This window comes from Thalassophryne amazonica, chromosome 16, assembly GCF_902500255.1.
Source record: "Thalassophryne amazonica chromosome 16, fThaAma1.1, whole genome shotgun sequence".
Lineage (NCBI taxonomy): Eukaryota > Metazoa > Chordata > Actinopteri > Batrachoidiformes > Batrachoididae > Thalassophryne > Thalassophryne amazonica.
Genome location: NC_047118.1, coordinates 47154449 through 47172638, shown reverse-complemented (window position 1 = coordinate 47172638; position 18190 = coordinate 47154449). Strand labels below are relative to the sequence as shown.

The 18190-nt window shown below is 39.9% G+C and overlaps 2 protein-coding genes across 3 annotated transcripts; one reads left to right on the top strand and one right to left on the bottom strand.

Annotated features, from left to right (window-relative positions):
- Positions 1 to 4558: 4558 nt before the first annotated feature.
- Positions 4559 to 8772, bottom strand: LOC117528342 (cyclin-dependent kinase 5 activator 1-like). The gene is made up of 3 exons (XM_034190971.1): positions 8407 to 8772; positions 5785 to 6397; positions 4559 to 5290 (listed from the first exon to the last, which is right to left on the bottom strand). Exons 2-3 carry the CDS (start codon positions 6304 to 6306, stop codon positions 4799 to 4801), a joined length of 1014 nt encoding a protein of 337 aa, XP_034046862.1. The 5' UTR covers positions 6307 to 6397; positions 8407 to 8772; the 3' UTR covers positions 4559 to 4798.
- A 3844-nt stretch (positions 8773 to 12616) lies between these two features.
- rpain (RPA interacting protein) lies at positions 12617 to 17973 on the top strand. Of its 2 annotated transcripts, none has more exons than XM_034191092.1 (7): positions 12617 to 12807; positions 12912 to 13103; positions 14060 to 14129; positions 14320 to 14431; positions 14707 to 14770; positions 15260 to 15400; positions 17742 to 17973. In XM_034191092.1, the coding sequence occupies exons 1-7, from the start codon at positions 12736 to 12738 to the stop codon at positions 17769 to 17771; spliced, it is 681 nt and encodes a 226-aa protein (XP_034046983.1). In that variant the 5' UTR covers positions 12617 to 12735; the 3' UTR covers positions 17772 to 17973. The 2 variants fall into 2 exon arrangements, with proteins under 2 accessions (XP_034046983.1, XP_034046982.1); XM_034191091.1 differs by having other exon boundaries at positions 14057 to 14129.
- The last annotated feature ends 217 nt before the right edge of the window (positions 17974 to 18190 follow it).

The following is an 18190-nucleotide window of genomic DNA, read 5'->3' as shown; positions in this document are numbered from 1 at the left end:
CATTGTTTTTAGTGTTGAACTAACACTTTTGAAAATATTAAACACCATCATTGTTAAATCAACAGTGTCACTGTCAAAGCAACACGTTGTTACTTGAGACACTAGAAAAGTGTTAATGCACGTAACAAGGAAAAGCCCGTACTATACTTCCCAGCGTTAACACTGGTCATTTTGCTGAGGAACTGGTTAATTTGGCGTTTTCAGCATTTTGAAATGAAAAATCTATGTCTGAATCAGTTTTTTTCCCCCATTTTTTCCAGTCATTTTCTTAAGTAATTCTTTTGTTTATCATTGTTACCACTTGAAAATATTCATTTCAAATAATCCAGTAACTGTTTTTTAAAGCTTTTACTTTGTTGTGATTTAGCGCTATATAAATGAAAATAAACTGAAATTGAAATTAATTACTATTCAGAGCATTTCAAATCATTCCATTACAGACTAAAGCAAAATCATTATTTAGTGTTTTGTATACTTTCAAAACAGGGAATAATTGTGTGGTCATTGTGTGTGGAATATTTCAACAGGGGTTAAAACCACAAATCCACCCCCCAGCTACACCTAGACTAACTTGATGTGTGTTTGTTTTTTTGCATGTTGGTATACAACTTTTATCAGAGATTCTTTTAATGCAAGGCAGCAACAGTGAGTTGAGTGAGCAGGAACCAAATGGACTCTGCTGTCGCTTATACGTATGCCACATGGCTGAGTCTGCCTTTACAGCAGTACAGCACATCAACGGCTCAGTTTCTTCTGTGACGTGTGTTGCGGCGTGCCCAACACAAAGCAGCATGCTAGGAAACCTGTAGAAGCACACATGCATGTGAGAAAAAAGCATCAGGTCATCAGACCAGATAGTCTCTAATGTGGGATGGTTGGATGAGACCGTACCAGACCAGAGCGGTCCAGGCTGATGATGAGAGGATCTGTTTGTTTCAGATTGCTCAGTTGCTATGGAGATTAGTGCCTGGGGGGGGGGGGGGGGGGGGACATGGACAGCAGTGGTGGTCCCTCAAATCATGTGCTGGCAGCAGCATCAAAGAGTTGGAAGAAAAAAGAAGATCGACACCAGCAGCATCTCCCCCGCCCTGACTCACCTGATAGATGTTTCACATTTTCTTTCTTTCAGCACCAATAAATTGTTGGAGAAAGAACAAGAGGAGAGAAAGTAATGAAGAAAAGCTTTCGCGTATGTTATGGGAGCATCAATGTGGTTTCCCCGAGTTCTTAAAGCTACAGTGTGTAGATTTTGGTATCATCTTGGGGTGAGGTTGCATTGTGCCATTGCCAGTCACGATTTTATTTCCCTTCACATTTTCACTTCTTTGGCCATGGGCATTCATGCTCCATTCACTTCTTGACTTTTTCCATTTCACAAAAATGAGGAAACTCAAACTTGATAGTCTGCATTCACAGCCAGTAGACAATGTATGCAGGAGCACTTCTTTTTCATCTATCTTCTGACTGAATGTCCCTTTTGGGCTATGGTATCAACATGGTGGTGCTACATGGCAGCCTCCAAGAAGGGGCCTGCTCCCATGTAGATATGAATATGAAGGATTCATTCTATGCGTATGAAAAACATTAATTTGTTATTGCAGGTTAATGCAATTTATGAATGCTATATTTAATTTATGCTAATGAACACCCCTAAATCCTGCACACTGTAGCTGTAACAGAAAATATCTTTTTCCCAGTTCATAACAGATTCAGTCAAATTACAAATCCATGTGTACGGTGCATCTGGAAAGTATTCACAGTGCTTCACTTTTTCCACATTTTGTTATGGTACAGCCTTATTCCAAAATGGAGTAAATTAATTTTCCCTCAAAATTCTGCTCACAACACCCCATAATGACAACATAAAAACCTTTTTGTCTTAAGTTTTTGCAAATTTATTAAAAATAAAAAACTAAGAAATCACATGTACATAAGTATTCACACCCTTCGCCCAGTACTTTGTTGATGCACCTTTGGCACCAATTTCAGCCTCAAGTCTTCTTGAATATGATGCCATAAGCTTGGCACACCTATTCCTCTTTGCAGCACCTCTCAAGGCCCATCAGGTTGGATGGGGAGAGTTGGTGCACAGCCATTTTCAAATCTCTCCACAGATGTTCAATCAGATTTAGGTCTGGGCTCTAGCTGGGCCACTCAAGGACATTCACAGAGTTGTCTTGACGCCACTCCTTTGATATCTTGGCTGTGTGCTTAGGTTCATTGTCCTGCTGAAAGATGACCCGTCGCCCCAGTCTGAGGTCAAGAGCACTCTGGAGCAGGTTTTCATCCAGGATGTCTCTGTACATTGCTGCATTCATCTTTCCCTCAATCATGACTAGTCTCCCAGTTCCTGCTGCTGAAAACATCCTCACAGCATGAGGCTGCCACCATCATGCTTCACTGTAGGGATGGTGCCTAGTTTCTGCCAAACAAGACCAGAGCATTTTCAGACCAGAGCATTTTGTTTCTCATGGTTAGAGAGTCCTTCAGGTGCCTTTTGGCAAACTCCAGATGGGCTGCCATGTGCTTTTTATTAAGGAGTGGCTTCTGTCTGGCCACTCTACTATACAGGTCTGATTGGTGGATTGCTGAAGAGATGGTTGTCCTTCTGGAAGGTTCTCCTCTCTCCACAGAGGAATTCTGGAGGTCTGACAGAGTGACCATCAGGTTCTTGGTCACTTCCCTGACTAAGGTCCTTCTCCCCCGATCGCTCAGTTAAGACAGGTGGCCAGCTCTAGGAAGAGTCCTGGCGGATCCAAACATCTTCCATTTACAGATGATGATGGAGGCCACTGTGCTGATTAGGACCTTCAAAGCAGTAGAAATGTTTTTGTACCCTTCCCCAGATTTGTGCCTTGAGACAATCCTGTCTCAGAGGTCTATAGACAGTTCCTTTGATTTCATGCTTGGTTTGTGCTTGGACCTTATATGTAGACAGGTGTGTGCCTTGTGTGATTGATTGTGATATGCTTTCTTGGTTTTTTAGGGGTGGTGGCCAAGTGGTTACTGTGCTTGGTTTCAGTGCAGACGGTTCCCGGTTCAAACCTCACCCCTGCCACATTTGTCCGTGTAATGTGAGCTGTGTCAGGAAAGGCATCTGGTGTAAAACCTGTGCTAAATAAACATGCAGGTCATGTAGGATCTGCTGTGGTGACCCCAAGTAACAACAAGGCAGGGGCTGAAGGGACTTACATAGTAGAGTTTGCAGAGTAAAATATACTCTGTCAGGATAACATTTGGTCCCAGTCCATATAAATATACTCTATCACAGTGTAAAATCAACTCAATCATGCTGTGAATGACCCTTATTGGGGTTGAAAAATGTGATTCGACAAAATGGTAGAGCTGATTTCACTCTATAACAGAGTGTATTTAACTCTATTTGGACTGTTATCTGAATGTTATCCTGGCAGAGTATATTTTATTCTGCAAAATTTAATGTGTACTAATAAATGTAAAGCAACAGCTACAACAACAACAAAAACAAACCAAACAAAAAAAAAAACCCTCACATTGTCATTATGGGGTGTTGTGGGTAGAATTTTGAGGAAAAAATATATATATATTCACCCATTTTGGAATAAGGCTGTAACAACAAAATGTGGAAAAAGCGAAGCACTGTGAATACTTTACGGATGCACCGTAAATGCTGGTTTGAAACTTTTAATTATTCAAGGCAAAATGTCATAATTCGTAGTTAGTGTTATGGGACTGCAGTAAAGCACGAGCAGGATTATAGAAATAAGGTAAAGGAGACCCAGCTTTAAGCAGGTGCTCATGTGCAGACCTCACAACATGAGGATACACATGGGTTTTGTTATTTGTTTGTGCCCCGCTACCTTGAGAGATTAATCCCATAACACTGCGTTCTGTTATTTATTTTGGAGTTGTCTGGCATTTCAATCCCTGCACTATTTATTGTTTGTGTAAAAATAAAAAAATTAAAATCTCAAAGGCCAAAGCCAAAAAGAATTGTTAATTCAGTTCAGGTTTCATTTCTTATCTTGAAGAAAGAAGATCAGGCTGAGGTATGCCTCTGGGCTGAAGGTAAAAGACAAAAATGATATAGACCTCTGTCATTACGATTTGTTCAATAATTGACAGGTGTTTGATAAACAAAAAAGTAGCTTCCCTTATTTCTATTGTCAGTTACAGTGGACTTTACAGTCCAATATCCTTTCCCCAAAACCTGTTACTGTCGCAATCGGAGCCACAATAGCGGTCAGACAGCAAAAGCAAATAATGTGATCAGCACCAAAGCAGCAATGATTGTACAGTGCTATAGCTGTGGAGAGGGCGAAAATGCACCGAAACAAATAAGATCACCTCAACAATTTTCCTAATAACTTCTGCATCTTCACATGTAGAATAATAGAATTTTGTATCATATAACCAACAAGAATGTTTGTTTCCTTTAAAAAAAAATCAATTTAACATGCTGGTTATGATCTTATTTATATATAATTTGTTGTTTTAAAACTTCCTTGTTGATCAGTGTGTACCTGTATCCAAGCTGTCTTAATCATGGAGAGCCTTGGTTTGGTTTTTTTTTTTTTTGTTTTTTGGTTTCCAGGTGCTTCATCACCAAAATCAAAATGCTGTGTTTATCTTACATGCTCTTTGTTCTGTTTTACAGTATGTTGGCAACTTGGTTAGAAATACCAGACACCACCACTTTTTGCTCCAAAGTAGTGCTACACGTCATTACATTCATTCTAAATGTATTAACTCCATTACTCTCTCTCTCTCTCTCTCTCTCTCTCTCTCTCTTTTCTCCTTCTCCGCTCCTGAGCCCAACTTATCGATCAAGGCCTATGAGGAGTTTGGTCTTCTCCTCCTCTTTCTTGCTCTCATTTTTTAGATCAGCAAACACCTGGGTAAAGAAGTGGGGGTCAGTGTTGATTTGGAGCATTTTTCCACTCATGCGGTTGATGATCTCCAGACAACGGTCCCAGAAGGCATCCTTCTCCGCCTCAACCAGGAAGGGCTTCAGCGGATAGGATATCTCATTGCCCATGTAGGAGTAGGACAGGTAGAGGCAGGTGAGCAGCGAGGCCTGCAGCTCGCGCTCTGAGGCAACCTCGGCGGACACCACATCGCGGCACAGCATGTAGAGGAAGACCACGTTGGCCGGAGTGATGAAGCCCTGATCCTGCCAGCCCTGTAGTAGGAGGGAACGATCTACACTGCGCAGCCACAGCACTGGATCAGTCGGTGATAAACGCTTCAGTCGGTAACACCGACGGCACAAGAATTCACCGAGGCTGCGCATCAGTTCGCTAGTGGAGGCCTGGATTTAAAGTATGAAAGAAAGAAGAGAGGAAAAGTAGAGAAGAAAAGTAGGTTTTTGGAAAAACTTTATTTGCAAAACACTCATTAATTGAGACTAGCAAAATCCAACCAGGGTGTGTGTGTGTGTGTGTGTGTGTGTTTGTGTGTGTGTGTGTGTGGGGGGGGGGGGGGGGGGGGTAACCCTGTATTGTAGTGTTTGACAAAGGTTTCCCAAAATAATCAGTTGCTCATGTTGTTATATCAGCTATTGATGAATGACAGTTCTTGATGCAGTTCTATCTGAGGGATCAGAGCAAGGGGTGTTATTTGGCTTGTGTACTGAACTTTACGTACTGAAATTCCTTCAGATTCCTTAAATCATTTATGATATTATGCACTATGGGAAGAATTAGGTGGGTGGGGGGGGAACTTCCACATATTCATACTCCATGATCATTACAGTGTGACACTTTTAAAAGAATATGACCAAACATGAAACCATCCCCATGTTACCTGGACGATGACTCGTTTTGGTGTGCCAGCGGCAGTGGAGGACTGGATGCCGGAGCCTGTGAGGGAGTTCTTTTTGGCAGCAACTGAAACTACGCTGGCCAAGGTCTTAGAAGTTGGCAGGTGGGAGGAGGTAGTGGTAGTGGTGGTGGTGGCTGAGGGTTCCTGGCTGGATGAGTAAGATGAAACATTAGCACAGGACTGAGACTTCTTCAACCTCAGGCTGTTGGAGGCTGAGTTAGCGGAAGCAGCAGTGTGGTCATCCGGAGAACTTCCCTTCCCTCCATCCCCACCATCTGATGGAAGCTTCTTGGAGCCCTTCCTCTTTGCTGATACGGCCACAATGCGTTTCCAGGGCAAAACGCTAATGATGGAGGGGCGTTTGAGGGACTTTGCAGCTGCAGCTGCAGCATCCTTTGCATTCTTACTGTTCTGGACGGCTGTGTAGTGGCCAACCGTGGCTGAGCTGTCTTCAAACAGTACTGCCTTGCGGTAGCTGGGGGATAGTGACAAAACTGTACCCATGATGCTCAGGGAGGGTTTGCTAAGAGGGAGCGGTAGGGAAAGAAAGAGCTTTGGAAGAAGCAAAGTTCCTTGCTTCTGAAGCACGTCCAACCTGTAAAAAATAACAAAACTTTAGATAAACATGGTCAATCTAACAAGTTGCATTTTTTTTGGAAAGGAGTTCAAACCTAGACATTACAGTGTAGCTAATGCTAAATATACATTATCATTATTGTTGTTGTTATTATTATTATTGCTATATGTCAACTCCATGTAAATTTAATGATTTATTTTTAAAGGGGTCATATTGTACACTGTTTCAACAAAATATCACAGGGCATCAGATGCCTTACAAATATTTTTAGCTTACAGCCAAACACAATTGCAAACACTGAAGTACTGCATTGTTGAAACCGTCTTTTTAAGGTCTCTGACCTGATTCTGTGCCTGTTGCTTTAAATGGGAAGGAGCTGACACATGCCAGTAAACCAATTCCCTTCAGAAATGGGTTTATCCATCAAAATCCTACAGGCTGTGTGTGTGTGTGTGTGTGTGTGTGTGTGTGTGTGTGTGTGTGTGTGTGTGTGTGTGTGTGTGTGTGTGTGTGTGTGTGTGTGTGTGTGTGTGTGTGTGTGTGTGTGTGTGTTGCAAAAAGAGAAGACTGGCTCAGTGAGATATGCTAGACAGAAATCAGTAGTCAAGCCACACACTGTTGTGATATATGTCACAGGAGATCCAACTGATTTGTTCCAGGCCACAATTTTACTTATAACAGGGTAGTTTCTACATGCACAGTTATAGGCTTGTGAATGGATAGAAATTCTGCTCAAAATTAATTTGAGTACATTCAATGAGCTATTTTTTGGTGTATTTATAAAGGTTAAATGTTAAGTTAAAAAAAACAGACTACACTGCTAAACATAAAAAAAAATAAAATAAAAAATAAGGTCACAATTTGCATGGATCTTTTTGAAGTAATTCCAACTCACCTATTACTGAGTACCTCAAGTTTTATACAGCATTTCATGAAGTGGTTTAGTACATTTGATTTGCCTTGTTCTCTCCAAAGTTAATTAAGTGGAACAAAAATAATTAAACAGTTTTGTTACTATTAATTTGCCAACTTATTTAATTTAAATTATTCTTACTTCTTTATTTTACCTCCACACTCAGAAGTATCTATGCAAATTGTTGCCTTAATTGTAACCTTATGTTATTTTTTATATTTCACTGAAGTCAGAATAAATTTCATGATGCAATTCCAGTTATCAAACAGATTATTTTGAAACCTTTGTCAATCTCTGTCCAACTTTTTAAAACTATATATACCATTCGCTGAAAGCATTTTTCAGTTTAACCTGCACATACTAATCCCTTGAAGCATTTATAGAGTATAACAAGGGATTTTGCACAGTATTACCCATTAAATCGCAGAAATAAACCCCTTATGAACACTTTTTTTGAAAAAAAGAAACACTTTGAAAAGTTTCTCTCAAAGACCATTATAACATAATTTGCCGTAAATCAAAGTGTGTGTGTGTGTGTGTGTGTGTGTGTGTGTGTGTGTTTCCTTATTGAATTCCTTCACATGTGGGACACACAGATTATTTATTTATTTATTTTAAGGAAAAGTATAATATATCTGCAAGATTCTGTGTCACAGAAAACGGGAATCTTGGATCAGGTAATAAAAAAAAGATATCATCGCCCGCAAATCGAATTCTTGTCTCGTTAACGGAGATTTCTCTCTTTCGGTCAAATCCTATGGCTGATTTCACTCCTTCTGCATGCAGATGTTTCAGCACATGAGCGTAAAGTGTATCATTATTATGCAAGAGATGAGATTCAGGCCACAGAGACAGGCGAAGGAAATGTGCGCCAGCATCCATCTTAGCGTCAAAATGGAAGCCTCGAAAAGAGCCTCCTCCTGCAGCACACGGAGGAATGTAGGAACATCAGAGACACGTGAAGACGATACGAGAGCGTAGTTTTGATCAGCGCTTGTTCGGTTAGGTTTTTTTTTTTTTTGCATGTAACAAACATCGATGCCAAACTGCGCTTTCGTGTGGATGCTGTGTGCGCTCTGAGGACGCGCGGACGGCCTGTTCTCCGTTTTCTGACCTTCTGATTAATCGATTCTTCTCGTCGAATCCATGTAGAAACCAGGCTTCGACCTCGCCGTCGGAGCTGTCCCGGGTCCTGAAAATCAGAGCGGCCTTCCGCCCGTTTCAAACCTTCATTTCTAAATCAGTGTCTCGCTCGCTGATGGGGACGGTGATGCCGAGCAGCTGCGAAACGTGTCTCGCTCCTCGGTTCGCAGCGAGAAGGAAAATGTCTTCCATTGAGGAATGAGAAAAAAACAATCTCCACGACCACGGCGATTAATGCTTCCGTTTCCACGGCGATGGGCTGAAAAATGAAACATAAACACCAACAAAAAGGCCGGAAACACCGGGAGATGGAGACAAAAATGGCCACTATGAGTTCCAAAAATAGCCAAGCATCTTATACCCAAACGAAGAGAGGTAGAGAGGGGGCTGGGGGGGGGGGGGGGGGGGGGTACCTCGATGCGGGCACTTGCGGTTATTCGGGTTGGCTGTCAAGGAGATGAATGGTGTCTTCTCATTGGCTGCTGGTGGAGGATGCCGCAGCCTCGCCCGCTGAAGCCGCTGGCTGCAGACAGGCTGCAGCCTATTGGACGTTTCCCTGTCCGAGGTTCATCCAGATGTGTCAAAGCTCTCTGCGCACCAGAGCAGCTTCGAAAGAGGACCTGCATGCAGCTGAAGAGCAACACAGCAAATTTATGAATCACTTCCATCTCAGGCCCAAATCGACTACCAGTCTAGGGTGCTGCAACCAGCTGCGCACAAATTAGTGCAGCAGATAAGAGAATATTTAGAGCAGAATCCTGATACAAGCATCAGATTCGGCACAAATACTCCTTAGACATTCCTCTTTTGAAAAAACTGATCTGCCATTTGAATTTTCAATCGGCAGTCAGGTAGGGGTCAATTGAAGAATTACACAGGAGTCATAATGAAAAGATGCTCCAATAATATTGAAAAATATTTGCCTGATCATAAAGATTCCAAAAAGGTATAGTTTGGATTATCTGTGACTGAAATCTATGGAGTTATAAAAACAACAAAAATGGTGACAAAGGTCAGTTTCAATTTGTACAGGGGTCAAAAGTTAAAGTTGCTCCAATTTTGGTAAAAAGTGATGCAAATTATTAGTCGAGTGAAAAGGGTTTTAAAAAGGAATAGTTTGGACCATGTATCATGCTTAGTTATCACATTACGGTGTAACATATGCCACAATGGACATTGACCTTGTTTGACCTTTACTTTGGAGACCAAACATTCAACACTGTCGAAACTATTCCATGTATTAATCCTATTAGCTCAACCAATAATTTGCTTCACTTTTTAGCAACATTGGAGCAACTTTAACATTTGACCCCTGTACAAACTGAAACTGACCTTTGTCGCCATTTTTGTTGTTTTTACCACATAACTCCATAATATTCAGTCACAGATAGTCCAAACTATACATTTTTGTAATATTCATGATCAAAGATATAATGTAGTATATTTTTCAATTTGATTTGAGCATTTTTAATTTTGACTCCTGTGTAATTCTTCATTTGACCCCTACCTAGCTGCCTATTGAAAATTCAAGTGGCCAGTCCGTTTTTCAAAAAAGTTACATCTAAGGTGTATTTGTGCCAAATTTGGTGCTTGTATCACAATTTGAAGGATTGTTTCAGTTCTGTGCTGCACTTAAATATGTTAATTTGCTGTTTGTGAGGAGTTGTTGGTTGCCTCGCCTGTGCCCACCCCTACCAGAAAATTGACATTTGCTATTTAAACTCCTCTGTTTTCACCCCCACTTTCTCACATTTTCTGACGGATCCCTTCCCATCGTACTCCAGTTTCTATGACACCAATTACATATTGTTTATGCACTGGGATGGGATGCACAGGACGGGAACATGTGGGTGGGAACTGTTGAGAGCCAGATAGTGCCTATGGATTGGTGACCATCATGTGGAAGAAAACTAGTTAAAAGTAGTCTTTAATGGCTGATCTGGCATTAACACAAACACAGACCCTCACTATTTCTCAATTTCACTTTGCTCTTCACCGCTTGACTGTCTTTGAGCCTTCAGATGTTGCGACCACTGGACTCTATATATGAGTGCTGAACAACAACATTTCTGTTTCTGCATGTTGGACAATTCTTTCTTGTGCTTTTATTTGTTATTAACAGTGGACCTGGGCGATGCCCAGGTGTGAGATTTTGTAGACATTTGTGGTTGCTTTACCTCTAGTCCAGGCTTGTAGATGATATGATCCTGGATTTGATGGTGTAATGGTTTGAGAATATTTTAATAAAAATGTGGAATGATATACTTACGTTGATGATGATGATGCATCCATCCGTCCATCCATCCATTAGTGCCATCATCCATGATGATGGCACTAATAAGTTCTATTAGTGCCAGGGTCTTCAAATTTACAGGGAACATTCTGGGGACACAGACCTTGTACTAGTTCAAAGCTGGCTAACCTTGACCTGTTTTAAGAGGTCAAAGGGTCACATTCTGTTTCCTATCATTTTATGCTCATACGGCCTACAGCATGACTCATGGGATTCTGGGAAGGACACGGTGACAGTCAATCGGAGTAGAGAGGCACTGTGACGTGACTGGCTGGTCTCTCTGGCTGCTAATCCCATATGGCGGAATCTGCTCCCAAACTCTGAAGTGATTTACAAGACATCTCACAGATGTCAGCGTGCACGCACATCCACGCAGTCAAAGTTAACTTTGGTCTTTTCAAAAGCTCATGTATGTGCACACATATCCCCTCCTGCAGAGGCCATTAAAATGTGAATAAAATATTGTTATGATTGACTGATTCATTGTCTTTATTCTGCAACATCAATATAAACATACAGAGGTGAATGTATCAATATATGCTGATAACAATAAAGCATAAACACTTTTTCCATTGTGAGATTATCACGTGACAAAATAGAGGAGCTTGATTGAACATGTACAAATTGTAAATAAGACAACAGGATATATATATATATATATATATATATATATATATATATATATATATATATATATATATATATATATATATATATACACACACACACACACACACACACATATACCAATACCAATTACACAAGTGCAAATTATAAAGAAGACAATAAGATTTTAATAATTAATGTAAATAGCAACTGTATATCTACAGATATGTACACACAACAACAAATCTAGCACTGAAAGAAGGACTAGAAAAGCAATGGACTAGAATATGGGCTAAACATTTGAACTAAAAATCACATTAATAACAAATAAAAGGGTTGAGTTCCTCTTCCCTTAACTAACTGAATAAAAATTACTTTATTGTATTTTACAACTTACCTTGTTGCAAATGGCTAACCTTGACCTATTTTAAGAGGTCAAAAGATCACATTCTGTTTCCTATTTTTATGGTTATATGGCCGAGGATATTTTAACACTTGTCTGCAGACATTTCCTTTGACTTCAAGCTTGGTTTGTGCTCTGACATGCACGGTGGGACCTTATATGTAGACAAGTATGTGTCTTTCCCAGTCGTAGCTAATCAACTTAATTTACCCCAGGTGGACTCCAGGTAAGCTGTATCAACATCTCAAGGATGATCAGTGTGCACCTGAGCTCAATTCTGAGCTTCATGGGAAAAGCTGTGAATACTTACGTATATGAGATTTCTTAGTTTTTTTTTTAATACATTTGTGAAAATCTAAAAAAAAACAAAAACCCATCAACAAAAAAACTTTTTCACATTGTCATTATGGGGTATTGTGTGTAGAATTTTGAGGATTTTTTTTTTAATCCATTTTGGAATAAGGTTATAACATAACAAAATGCGCAAGAAGTGCAGCACTATGAATCCTTTTTGGATGCACTGTATGTTGCTCTAAAATCTCATTGTATTTTCTGCATTAATGCTGCAATCATAGAAGTGTACATTTGCTTTGCCAAGGGCACTGACACAACCCCATGTCACTTAAATCCGCTTTCTTCTCCATTCTGATGCTCGGTTTGAACTTCAGCAAGTCGTTTTCACCGCGTCTAGATGCCTAAATGCATTGAGTTGTTGCCATATGATTGACTGATTACGTATTTGTGCTCACAAGCAGAGGTACCTAATAAAGTGGCCGTGTCTGCGGCAGCAACGAGTGAGCTCCCTCCAAAGAGGTTATAGCTTCCTGGCGCTGGACTACATTACCCGTCATGCATTCTGCTACGGGGCTGTGCTGCTATAATTTCCAGGTCGTGAGGTCAAACGCTGAAATGTTTTGTTTCGTCGCAGTTCTCATCGAAACCAAAAACTTATCGAGGGTTTGAACAATTCTTTTGAGTGTATGTAATGGTATTTGTTCATGGACGATTTGCACAAACACCGTTCCCTTTATAAAGAAACGACGCCGCCATGGAAAGAGACGTATCGTAAGGTGAGGAGCGCTTCTTGCTAGCTTAGCTTGATGTAGCAAACTTTCGGGTTTTTTTTTTTGTTTTTTTTTGTCATCAGCCGGCTGATCCTTTTTGTCTTTAACAGCGCTGTTTCGACAGGCTGAAAAAGAGCCGTTCACGACTGTTGGAGAAATATCGTCAGCTGGGAGACAGCCAGCAGCTCAGTAGTTCCAAGACCTCCACCCTTGTCCAGGAGGTGATGGAAGCTGAGTGGACCGCCCTGCAGTCGGAGGACCGGGGGCTGCCCTCCTTATGGGGGACGAAGGGGATGACAGAGGTCGGTGTCTCACCTGCTGCCTCTTTCTTCTGTGTGTCTTTCTCTCAAACGACCAGTCAGTCAGCTCACCTCCTATTTATTTTACTAATGCAAGATGTTATTGGATACATTTTAGCATAAACCCATCATATATGGTAATATGTATGTTTGCCGCGGACTTTACTATAAATAAATATGTAATGAATATGCAATAAATATGTATTTTAACTTTGTTTATAAACAAATGCATTGTTTGCATCCATGCAGGTGACAGCAGGGAGGTTAGTGATGCTGAAACAGAATGATTGTAGTCTGGTATTTTTTTTTTAATGTGTGTTAAGTATCTGTGAAAAGTACTTTGTTTAAAAAAAAATCAAGCTTTGCAGGATTACTTAGAAGATTACCTAAATCAAATCACTTACCTTTAGTTGTTACTTCAGAAGGCCTCACATTTTTCTGCACGATGTACCTCACAATTTGAGTGTTTTTACCCCCATCTGTGAGTAGCACTGGGCCAGCGGAACCACTGTGATATTGAAGGAAAAGCTGCAACTTGACAGTAGAATATCACTGGAACTTGTTTAACTAATGCTAAATGTGATCAGAAAAAGCATCAGTGGAGTTTTGGAATGGCATTAAGTGAACTGCTACCATTACAAAGTGCCAAATGTGGTTTTAAATACAGAGGAGCGAGCCTCCCCCCTTCCCCCTCCATATACTGCTGCTAATTATCTTAAACCACTTAAGAAATGGCCTAAGTGGTGTATGAAGCTTCAAACATAATCAGTCAAGGGAAAAGGGCAATTTGATGCATCTTTCAATACATTGTTTAATCTAGCATACTTTGTGAAAGTGAAATGAGTTTTTGTGCCACAGTCACAAAAAAATGTTATAGACCTGTTGGCAACTATAAATTACAATTTCCCTATTAGTTGTAATTGAAATGTCTTTGTATTTTTATATTAAACAATCAGATGTTAACTGTTATGAAGGAGTATGATGAGCTGGCGGTGCTTGAGGAAATTCAGCAGGAGCTCATTTCTCAAGGTAATGACTCTTTGCTATACACGTAAACGACAGATATTTGAATAAGTACATTGATAAGTATATGAGGATTGCCAAAATGAGATTTTATGCAGAAATGCTGGACACCAGCAGGTTTTGGACATCTTGCCCCATTCGATTGATCAATTATTGAAAATGTTATCATTATTATTATTTTATTTTTTTGATTCAGAGTTGTCCATTATTGAAGAGTATGAAAGAAATCTGCAGTTTGAGCAGCAGTACATGGCGTCTGTCATCGCAGGAATGGATGAGATGCAAATAATTTGTCCCATATGTCACATGTAAGGCTGAAGTCAAACTACACTTAAATGTATATTGCGATTCTCCTGAAAATGCTGGTAGTTTCCTGGGGATGTGTTTTAAGTGAGACTCAGTTTTATATTGCTTTTTAGAGGAAATATAGATATTTGTCAGTACTTGCTGTCTAAATTATGTATTTAGAATAGTCTTTATTGTCATTGTACGGGGGGGGGGGTTTACAACAAAATTTAGTGCAAAAGTTTAGTTACAAATAATCTTTTTGTTTTGACTGATGATTTATCTGTATTTCTTGTAGGAACAACTTGAACATAAACAGAAATTTTATTTCCTGCCCCTGTGGACTTTTCATCAACACTGAGGTGTGTGTTTAAATTCTTTCATAAAAACACATAAAATGGTTCTTTTTTTTGTTGTTCCTTGAATCGATGTTAAAACAAAATGACAGTAAATTCCAAAACGTACTTTGTCATTTTAGATGTGTGTAATTACCCGTCATTATAATAATTTGGTAGCACAGTGGATTAGTGGTTAGCACTGTTGCCTCACAGCAACAAGGTCATGGGGTCATGTTTGCGTGGGTTTCCTCCGGGTACTCTGGCTTCCTCCGACATCCAAAGACATACAGGTTAGGTGGGTTAGAAACTTTAAATTGTCTGTAGGAGTGCGTTTGCCTATATGTGGCCCTGTGTCAGACTGGCGTCCTGTTCAGGGTGTACCCTGCTTCATGCCCGATGACCGCTGGGAAAGGCTCCAGTTCCCAGTGACCCTTAATTGGAGTAAGCGGTTGAAGATGAGTGAGTGAGTGTGTAATTACTCATAACAAACTCATCTTTTTGCTTTATGTTTAGAAACGGAACATCACTCCTGAAGTCCTGAGACGTCGTCTGGAGTCCATCGTATCGGAGCACATGGAGGATTGTCCCCATAACCCAGTTTTCTCTGTGGACTCTAACATAGACAGCACTTCCAGCCTGATGATGAGCTGTGAGGTACGATGCGGTCACAGCGAAGTTGTTTTTAAAGAAGCTCCATACAGTTCTTGCATGTGACCATGAACTTGGCATGTGTAGTTTTTTTTTTTTTTTTTTTTTTTTTTTTTTTTTTTTTTTTTTAAGTCTATGCTGGCCCAAGGCCCCCGAAGAGTAACATAGAATGTGTTCGCATCTAATAAAAAGCCTTCCTGGATTTCTGGAAAGCACCATCATTGAATTTCTGAGCCGTTTTTGCCAAATATTTCTGCAGGGAGATAACAATTTCAGGCTGGAATATAGCCAAAATAATCGAGAGTAACATTGAGGATCACATCAGAGAGCTCGACAAAGGTATCAAGAACCATTGAAGTGGACTTGACTGGAATGAAGCATTGAGTTGGATGGAAAGCGCTTGGGGTTAGGAGAATTTCTCTGTAAGATAGAGGTGCCAGGAAAAGCCTTGTGATGGACAGAGTAAGTAAAAGCCAAAAAGAAAGAAAGGCCAGGATCATATTGTGAGGGATTTGGCCCCCAAAAAGGAAACAATCTTAACAGTAAATTATTTTATGCTCTGGGTGTTATATACATATCTTATTCATAATAGTTGAGACAATGGTACTGAAGAAACTCTTGTAATTATCTTGAAACCGTGGATCTGAAGGAAATGTGTGGATTACTCGAGGAATTAGTAAATATTGATCAGCTTCTGGTGTCACTTAATACAAATACACTGATAAGTCCTAGTACCTACCTACATTAGCAGCAATACACAACTCTAGAAATGAGTACCTTCAAACCAGTGAAAATCATAAAAATTAATGCCCAGGAATGCCTTCAAATCACTCAAATATGCTCAAATTCCAGGCGCTTCAGGGAGCTTCACCCCCACCAAGGGCACTGCCCGTGGACCCCGTTGGATACCTAAGGCAACCCCACACCACCAGCCATTTTCAGTTTAGTTTTTCCCCCCCTCCTCCAGATGAAATTCTCTTGCCTGAAAGAACTGCTGACTTTAATGAACCAGTTATTGTAATTAGTTGTCCCTCAGTAAGTGTATGTATATTTATGTATTTATTTATTTGGCGGGGTGGGGTTGGTTTAATACACCAGTGGAAAAATAATGGAAGCAATAATGAAAAATAAATATGATAATGTGATATTTTTTCAGTGGGGGTGGGGGGGTAGTTGCTGTTATTAGCCCTCCATGTATGGTTAGTAGCCTGCTATGTCTTTCGCAGCCTGAGATATTTTTCACAACACATAATCATGGAAATGGTTACCTGAACCAGGGGACTTCTCGCACTGCTGACTAGTTTAAGTCTTGATAGTCATTAACACAGCCACGGACCTTTTAAACCTATAAAACTGTAAAAATCTCTGCATTTTCACCCAGATTTTAACTTTGAAGGAGCAGATTTGAAAATGGTTCAGGCTGAATGTTTGCTTATTTTTATATATATATATATTCAAATTATTATATAGGGTCTTATATTGCACAACTAGTAATGGTCTAATATAGAAAGCTGACTGTGTGTGTTCGCTATGCACAACCGCAGTAATTAAGCAGTTGACACCAAACTTGCTATGGTAACTGAGGACACCAAGGGTGAGGTCACTGGGGCCCTGAGGTTGAAAGCGTACGTGCGTCAAGACACACACACACACACACACACACACACACACACACACACACGGTCAGTTGTATATATTAAATCCCGACCTGCTCACTGGAGCTCTTATTTTCTCAGTTCACATGGTACTCCTGGCAGCAAGCATCACACTTTACTTACTACATAGTAGCGGCTGGCTAGGGTGCACTTTAATTACAATCTGAACAGACCAGTGCGCGCTGTGTGCCAGTTAAAGCGTGCATTTTTTTTTTCCCAATTAAAATGTACCTGCTGTGTACAGCACGCCAGAGCATTGCAGTGATATGACATGCTATCAACTTTTTATCATCATTCACTTGTCTCATGAATGTCACAAATTGCTCAATGAAAATTAATGATGGCAGCATACACACAATGCAATACAATTTACAACACCTGAACTAAAGTGACATGAAATATACAATTACATGGTTAAAATTCATCTCTATCCGTGCGTAGAACAGGTAGCTCAGCTAGTACCGTGATATAATACCGTCACTGTCTAAACAGTGGAAAAATACCATGTAGATACTGAGATTACCCAAAATCTGGTCTTTTCCTCCCTTGTGTAAAGCCGTGCAACAATAGCTTGTTATATATTTGGATATGAGTTTAATATATGGCACTAGTTTTGACATGTTCTAATTATAGAAATGTTTCTTTGCAGTCAAACACTGATTTGATAAAGCTGTTATTTCCTCTGGTTTCAGGTGTGTGACTACCTGTCTTTCATCATGTAAAAGAAGAAGGCAGCATCAGAGTTTATTTCAGATATTTGGTACTTTTTTAAATTGTGTATATTTTGTATAATAAAGTCTGTTTGTCTGTGTACATGTAAATATAATTAGCTTCAATATGTAAATTATGTCCACAAGCCTTTTCCTATAGATTGTCGTATTGAGATCAGGTCCGGTTTCATTGAATATAAAAACATTATGAAAAGAGGTGGTTTATTTCCTTACTTAAAAAAAACCAAAACAAAACAAAAACCAAGCCTATTTGTAAAATGCTGTTTCAGGGTTTCAATATATGGTTAAATTGCAATTTTAAGATTAGTGTTTAAGTTCAGTGTAAACTAAACCTGAGTCCAGTCACTGTGCCTAAAGCATTCATATTTAGATATTTACAGAAAAATGCCCAATTCATATACATGCATTAA